Source organism: Lutra lutra, chromosome X (genome assembly GCF_902655055.1).
Source record: "Lutra lutra chromosome X, mLutLut1.2, whole genome shotgun sequence".
NCBI lineage: Eukaryota > Metazoa > Chordata > Mammalia > Carnivora > Mustelidae > Lutra > Lutra lutra.
Window position 1 is genome coordinate 17,323,662 of NC_062296.1, and position 8,109 is coordinate 17,331,770.

At 46.2% G+C, this 8,109-nt stretch overlaps 2 protein-coding genes across 2 annotated transcripts; both read right to left on the reverse strand.

The window, feature by feature from the left end:
- Window positions 1-2,858: 2,858 nt before the first annotated feature.
- LOC125092011 (heat shock protein HSP 90-alpha-like) lies at window positions 2,859-5,404 on the reverse strand. The gene has a single exon (XM_047716242.1). It carries the CDS (start codon window positions 5,347-5,349, stop codon window positions 3,148-3,150), a length of 2,202 nt encoding a protein of 733 aa, XP_047572198.1. The 5' UTR covers window positions 5,350-5,404; the 3' UTR covers window positions 2,859-3,147.
- An 864-nt stretch (window positions 5,405-6,268) lies between these two features.
- On the reverse strand, window positions 6,269-6,612 carry LOC125092101 (60S ribosomal protein L36-like). Its single transcript, XM_047716408.1, has one exon. It carries the CDS (start codon window positions 6,610-6,612, stop codon window positions 6,295-6,297), a length of 318 nt encoding a protein of 105 aa, XP_047572364.1. The 3' UTR covers window positions 6,269-6,294.
- Between the last annotated feature and the right edge of the window lie 1,497 nt (window positions 6,613-8,109).

The following is an 8,109-nucleotide window of genomic DNA, read 5'->3' on the forward strand; positions in this document are numbered from 1 at the left end:
CATCAAACCTGGACCCACCTCTGATCTGTTACCCAGCCTAAACAGCAGCTTCCCACTGCAGCCACAAGGCTGTATAAGCCTGTTTGAACTCAGATGCCATCCTAGGAAGAAGGATGATGGAAAAGTCCTGAATGGACAGTTTTCTTCTCTACAGAAGTGGCATGTTCTTTATTTTTTAATCGGCAAAATATGTTGATTGTTTATTGTCTTCAATTCAACAGGCACCAAAGAGTATATAGCAAAAGACAAGTCTCCCTCTCACTAACCCATCTTTGCCCAGCAGATGTCCATATGTTACAAGATCTTGTGTCTTCTTTCAGAGGTATCAAATAAATATACACTTCTGTTTGCTTTTCCTTTTTAAAAATTTTTTAAATTTAAAAAAAAAATTTGAGTTTGTTTTTATTTCATTTTATTTTTTCAGTGTTCCAAGATTGTTGATGCACCACACCCAGTGCTCCATGCAACACATGCCCTCCTTAGTACCCACCACCAGGCTCACCTAAACCCCCACCCTCCTCCCCTCCAAAAGCCTCAGTTTCTTTCTCAGAGTCCACAGTCTCTCATGGTTCGTCTCCCCCTCCGATTTCCCCCAACGCCCTTCTCCTCTCCATCTCCCCATGTCCTCCGTGTTGTTCCTTATGCTCCACAAGTAAGTGAAACCGTATGGTAATTGACTCTCTCTGCTTGACTTATTTCACTCAGCTTAATCTCCTTCAGTCCCGTCCATGTTGATACAAAAGTTGGGTATTCATCCTTTCTGATGGAGGCATAGTACTCCATTGTTAAAATTTTTAATTTTTAGAAGAGCTTTTATTTATTTATTTGAGAGAAAGAAAGAGCATGCGGGTGGGGGTGTACAGGGAGAGGGACAAGCAGACTCTGCACTGAACCTGATGTGGAGCTCAAACCCATGACCCTGAGATCATGACCCAAACTGAAATCAAGATTCAGACATTCAACCAAATGAGCTATCCAGGCGCCTTCTGCTTTCCCTTTTAAAACAAATTTATAACATGCTCTACCCACTGTTAGTCACCTTGTTTTTTTTTTTTTTTTTTTCATTTTACAATGCATTTTGGAGTTGATTTCATTTCAATCCCGAAAGAGCTACCTCATTCTTTTTAACAGCTGTAGACTGTTTAATTTTGAGGATGGACCATAATTTATTTAACCTATCCCCTATGGTGGACATTTGGGTTGTTTGCAGTCTTTTGCTATTGTTATCACAGATAACACTGACTGAAATGAAGCTTGATTATGTCTTGAGATAGAGACTGAACTCTTATTGAAATAATAAGTTACATCTTACACACAGCTGGACACAAATAGCTTAAACATTATACTCTTTACAGTACTTAAAGTGTTGTGAGATTTAAGTTAGATAGTATCTATAAAGGACTTAGTACATAGACTGTGCTCCACAAATGGTAGTTCTTGTCCCTTTTCCTAGGGCTCACAGAATGAGATGTCTCTGTTCCTTTCCAAAGCAAATCCCCCCATCTGTGTCCCATGTCCCCCTCTTTCCCATGCCCTCATTAATCTTGATCTATCAACTGGGTCTTCTATCTCCCTTTCTACTGACCCCTTTCTCTAGCTATAAACATTAACTTATCTTTCCCCTCCTAAATAAAGCCCCCCCTTGTATTTCCTAGGATTGGGTTCTGCTGTAAGAGAGGAACCCACCCTAACAATACTTTCACGAAATCAGTGTTTCTGTCTCACATGGAGGCTGTGAGGTGGGCGATCTGAGGTTGATGTGGCAGTTGTCAGGGACTCAGGCTTCATCTAGCTTTCCACTCTGCAATTCCCAGAGGGTGGCCCACTTTCTCAGGTTCCAAGATGAAGTACAAACCACTGTACCCGGGGCGACTGGGTGGCCCAGTCAATTAGGTGGGTGCCTTTGGCACGGGTCATGATCCCAGGGTCCTGGGATCAAGCCTCGCATTGGGCTCCCTGCTTGACGGGGAGTCTTCTTCTCCCTCTGCCTCCTGCTCCCCTTGCTTGTGCGCTCTCACTCTCTCTCTCTCATACATAAATAAAATCTTAAAAAAAAAAACCGGGGCTGGGGCGCCTGGGTGGCTCAGTGGGTTAAGCTGCTGCCTTCGGCTCAGGTTATGATCTCAGGGTCCTGGGATCGAGCCCCACATCGGGCTCTCTGCTCAGCAGGGAGCCTGCTTCCTCCTCTCTCTCTGCCTGCCTCTCTGCCTACTTGTGATCTCTTTCTGTCAGATAAATAAATAAAATCTTAAAAAAAAAAAAAACACCGGGGCACCTGGGTGGCTCAGTGGGTTAAGCCTCTGCCTTTGGCTCAGGTCATGATCCCAGGGTCCTGGGATCGAGCCCTGCATCAGGCTCTTTGCTCAGTGGGGAGCCTGCTTCCCCCCCCCCCTCTGCCTACCTCTCTGCTTACTTGTGATCTCTGTCTGTCAAATAAATAAATAAAATCTTTTTTTTTTTTTTTTTTTTTGTATTTGTTACAACCTTTTAAGGTAGAATGTGACTTGAGCACTACATTTCCACTCACGGAACTTGTGGAGTTACTTCTCCAACAGCTTTACAACATGCCTAAGTAGGCCTAGAATGTCGCTACTCTAAACAATGCTCCTCTTTGGAAAACAAGCCCTATACACGGTTACTCCCATCCGGTTGGTTAAACTAGTAGTTTCTAGAGGCCTGGTACATGCAGCTGGTAACTACAGGGGACAGAAGATTTAAAAAGTAGATCCTAGAGGGTGAGAGCTGTTTTAACCAACATTTCTCTTTAAAACATCAAGGTATAGCTCGGAACACTTCAGTGACAGACAAATTTGGTCTTACTAAGGAATCCACTTGGTAGCTAAACACTGTAGATCACAGTTAACGTTAGGTTACGCACACCTCACAACAAAGGTCACCTTGTCCGGTTACAATGAGCCGGCGTGGCACTAGGGAAGAAAAACTAGCTGGGCTTTAGTTCCTACACGTCACAGTATCACACTCGAACTCAAACAGAAAGAAATCTTATCTTCCCCTTAAGTAGTTATTGTCATGCCGTACAGATTCTTAAAATGTTAACAAAAATAAAGAAAAACATCCTTGAAAATATATTATCAGAGGGAATGAAGATAAAGTATCGAATACATGTACAAGTCATTCTCACGGCACCTAGTCAACCTCCTCCATGCGCGACGTGTCGTCATCACCTTCCAGGGGCGGCATCTCCTCGCTCACAGCCGCACTGCTGTCGTCAGCAGTGGGGTCGTCTTCATCAATACCGAGACCAAGCTTGATCATCCTGTAGATCCTGTTGGCATGCGTCTGTGGATCTTCCAGACTGAAGCCGGAGGATAGGAGCGCCGTCTCGTAAAGCAGGATGACCAGGTCTTTCACAGACTTGTCGTTCTTGTCGGCCTCGGCCTTCTGCCGTAAGGTCTCGATGATGGAGTGGTCGGGGTTGATCTCCAGGTGCTTCTTCGCGGCCATGTAGCCCATGGTGGAGTTATCTCTCAAGGCCTGGGCCTTCATGATCCTCTCCATGTTTGCCGTCCAGCCGTATGTGCTTGTCACGATGCAGCACGGGGAGGTCACCAGTCGGTTTGACACGACCACCTTTTCAACTTTTTTCTCTAAGATGTCCTTCATGATCTTGCACAGGTTTTCAAATTTTGTCTTTTTCTCTTCCTGTTTCTTTTTCTCTTCTTCATCTTCTGGAAGTTCCAAGCCCTCTTTGGTCACAGACACCAACGTCTTCCCCTCAAACTCCTTCAGCTGCTGGACACAGTACTCATCAATGGGCTCGATCATATAGATCACTTCCAGGCCATGCTTCCGAAGACGCTCCACAAAGGCCGAGTTCGCTACCTGGTCCTTGGTCTCACCTGTGATGTAATAGATGTGTTTCTGGTTCTCCTTCATTCTGGTGCAGTAGTCCTTGAGAGACACCATCTCGTCACCAGAGGCGGACGTGTAATAGCGCAACAGCTCCGAGAGCTTCTTCCGATTCTGAGAGTCCTCATGGATGCCAAGCTTGATGTTTTTGGAGAACCGCTCATAAAACTTTTTGTAGTTCTCTTTGTCTTCGGCCAGTTCGGTGAAGAGTTCTAAGCACTTTTTGACCAAGTTCTTTCTGATAACCTTTAAAATTTTGCTTTGCTGCAGCATCTCACGGGAAATATTTAGAGGAAGATCCTCAGAGTCCACCACACCTCTGATGAAATTCAGATACTCCGGGATGAGCTCCTCACAGTTATCCATGATGAAAACTCTGCGAACATACAACTTAATGTTGTTCTTTTTCTTTCTGTTCTCGAATAGGTCAAAGGGAGCACGTCTTGGCACAAAGAGAAGAGCTCGGAACTCCAACTGTCCTTCCACTGAAAAATGCTTCACTGCCAAGTGATCCTCCCAGTCATTGGTCAAACTCTTGTAGAATTCTCCATACTCTTCATTGGTAATATCGTCGGGGTTTCGGGTCCAAATAGGCTTTGTTTTGTTCAATTCTTCCTGATCAATGTACTTCTCCTTGATCTTCTTTTTCTTCTTCTTGTCACCGTCCTTCTTCTCCTCCTCTTCCTCATCAGAACCAACGTCTTCTATCTCAGGTTTGTCATCAGACTCCTTCTCTTCCTTTTCTTTTTCCTCCTCTTTCTCTTCCTTTTCTTCAGCCTCATCATCACTCACCTCTTTATCACGTTCCTTCTCCACGAACAGAGTGATGGGGTAGCCGATGAACTGGGAGTGCTTCTTCACGATCTCCTTTATCCTCCTCTCCTCCAGGTACTCAGTCTGGTCTTCTTTCAGGTGCAGGATAACCTTCGTTCCCCGACCCATAGGTTCGCCTGTGTCAGTGCGGATGGTGAAGGAGCCCCCTGCGGAGGACTCCCAGGCGTACTGCTCGTCGTCGTTGTGCTTGGTGATCACCGTCACCTTCTCTGCCACCAAATAGGCCGAATAGAACCCGACCCCGAACTGGCCAATCATAGAGATATCTGCGCCCGCCTGCAGAGCTTCCATGAACGCTTTGGTCCCCGACTTGGCGATGGTGCCCAGGTTGTTGATCAGGTCGGCCTTGGTCATGCCGATCCCGGTATCCACGATGGTGAGGGTCCGGTCCTGCTTGTTCGGGATGAGGTTAATGTGCAGCTCCTTCCCTGAGTCGAGCTTGCTAGGGTCGGTCAGGCTCTCGTATCGGATTTTGTCCAGAGCGTCGGACGAGTTGGAGATCAGCTCCCGGAGGAAGATCTCCTTGTTCGAGTAGAAGGTGTTGATGATCAGCGACATCAACTGCGCGATCTCCGCCTGGAAGGCGAACGTCTCCACCTCCTCCTCCTCCATCGGCTGGTCTTGGGTCTGGGTTTCCTCAGGCATCTTGGCTAAAGGACCGCAGGGGCTCCGAGAGGACGCAGCACCGAGACGCAGGAGCAACTCAATAAATAAAATCTTTTTAAAACGCCCCCACTGTACCCACATTCCAAGCAGCAAAATGGAGGAAGGGATAAGAAGAGGCAGAGGGCACATATCAACATCTTCTAAGCAATTGTGCTCCATGCTATCCCACACCGTCTTTGCTTATATCCCACTGGCTAGACAGAGCTGCAAGAGAGTGAGGAAATGCAGACTTTGTTCTAATCTAGAGGACTGTGCGGCCAGCTTAAAAACTGGTCTTCTATAAGGGGGAGAATGAATATTGGATTAGGCCATTAGCAATCTCTGTGACACCCTCGCTCACTTTCTCCCTTCTCTTTTCCTTCATGGTTATGCTTCTCAAGAGCATTGTCTACACTCGCTGTTCTCCATTTCTCTTTCAGTTATTTTTTTTGTTTTAGCCCATTGGAAAGAGGCTTACTACTAAACTTGCTTTTCCAAGGTCACCATTAGTTCACAAGTTAATTAATTAATAACTCATTCAACACACATTTATTGAATTCCTAGTATGTGATGGGCACTTGGGCTAAGTATTGGCAAAACAGAGATAAATAAGTCATGGTTGTCCTAGCCCTATAGGGCTCTAATAATTTTATGAGAGAAACAGAAAATAAAATGGTTGATTAAAATACAGTGTAGCAGGGGCGCCTGGGTGACTTAGTTGGTTAAGCATCTGACTCTTGGTTTCAGCTCAGGTCATGATCTTTGGGTTGTGGGATTGAACCCTGCATCAGGCTCCGTGCTCAGCGAGGAGTTTGCTTGAGATTCTCTCTCTACCTTTCCCTCTGCCCCTCCCCCCTCTCTCTTTCTCTCTCTCTCTCAAATAAATAAATAAATCTCCCCCCCCCCAAGTTTCAAAAGGCTTTATTACACAGGCGGGCAGGGGGCTCAGTCCTTCTTGGCTGCCGCTTTCCTCATGGCGGCGAGGACGTTGCTCAGCTCCTCTCTCTTCCTCTTGGCACGGATGTGCGTCCCCACCCTTTTCTTGATGAACTTGAGGGCGCGCTTGTCCTTGGAGACCTTGAGCAGCTCCATGGCCCTCTGCTCGTAGAGGGCAAAGTCACACACCTCTCGCATCATGTCCTGCACGAACTTGGTGTGCTTGGTGAGGCGCCCGCGGCGGTGGCCATGCCTCAGCTTGCTCACATTCTTGGTCACCTTGTGGCCCTTGTTGAGGCCCACGGCCATAGGGTAGCGCAGAGCCATGGCTGCTGCTTCTCAATGGCTCCGCGGCGGAAGGGCCTAAATAAATAAATCTTAAAAAAAAAAAAACAAAAACACAGGGGCGCCTGGGTGGCTCAGTGGGTTAAAGCCTCGCTCGGCTCGGGTCATGATCCCAGGGTCCTGGAATCGAGCCCCGCATCGGGCTCTCTGCTTGGCAGGGAGCCTGCTTCCTCCTCTCTCTCTCTCTGCCTGCCTCTCTGCCTGCTTGTGATCTCTGCCTGTCAAATAAATAAATAAAAATCTTAAAAAACAAAACAAAACAAAAAACACACAGAGTGGCAAGTGACATGACAGAGAAGGCATGAGACTATCTGGAAGCACAGGGACAGGAGGGGAGGTGTAAGTGAAGGAGATCTTAGAAAATGACACTTGAGTTTCTCTCTAAAGATAGTAGTAGTAAGCCAAGTGGATGAGGAAGTGAACGGCTTCCCGGAAGAGAGAGGATCCTGGGCAAGGATACCCAGCATTCTGGGAGTTGTGGTAGGCTGAAATTGCTAGGATGAGGGCTTTGTAGGAGGCAGACTGAAGAACATAGAGGCAGGGGAGAGCTGACGAAGGCCTTGATGCATATGTATTACCATCAAGCTCCGTGGGCTTTGTGCACACATTGGGCACATCTTTAACTTTATCCTGGTGTAAGGAGCGACATGGAAAGGAGTAATCAGAGGAAGGGGCTGGTTAGATTTGTGTTTGGATACATAACTGGCTGCTGGTAGAGGGTGGAGAGTGGGGCAAGAGTAGAAGTACCAAGATCGTTAAGAGTCTACAACAGTAGCCTGAGTGAGAGATGACGGCGGCCTGGACTAAGAGAGAGAGAATGTGATGAGTGTGGAAGGTATTTACAAGGGAGAAGGGGAGGATTTGGTGGCTAGTAGCTGCACGAGTAAATGAAGAGTCAAGAATGATTTTTGTCTAACTATAGAGAACAAACTGATGGTTAGCAGGAGGGAGTTGGGTTGGAGGGTGGGTGAAACAGGTGATGGGGGTTAAGGAAGTCATATGCGGCGAGTCACACCAGGTGTGGTATGAAGTGTTGAATCCGTGTATTGAACACCTGAAACTAATATTATACCATAGTTTAACCTAATTAACTGAAATTTAAATAAAAACTTTTTTTTTTTTAAAGAATGATTTTTGGCTCGGGCAGGTAAGTTGATGATGGTGGGAGTGCTATTGGGGAAGATGAAGAGGAACAGTTTGGGTTGTGGGACAATTAGGAATTCCAATTCGGTCATGTTAAGTGTGCAATTCTTGGTAGACAAGTAAGCAAATAAGTCAACTTATAGGTAGTCGTTATACAAATCTAGACCTAGTAATATCTAAATACATGGCTAGAGATATAAATTTGGGCAATACTGGCATCTTGAAATTGAAACCTTGTGGAAGCCAGGCACTAACAAGAGAAAAGGTAGGATCAGGTCTTTAGGATTTCCAGTGTTTAATGGTTCAATAGAAGAAGATGAGCCTGAGAGGGATCAG

Coding starts and splice junctions, on each gene's coding strand:
- LOC125092011 (XM_047716242.1), bottom strand. CDS start 5,349: ATGCCTGAGGAAACCCAGACCCAAGACCAGCCGATGGAGGAGGAGGAG.
- LOC125092101 (XM_047716408.1), bottom strand. CDS start 6,612: ATGGCTCTGCGCTACCCTATGGCCGTGGGCCTCAACAAGGGCCACAAG.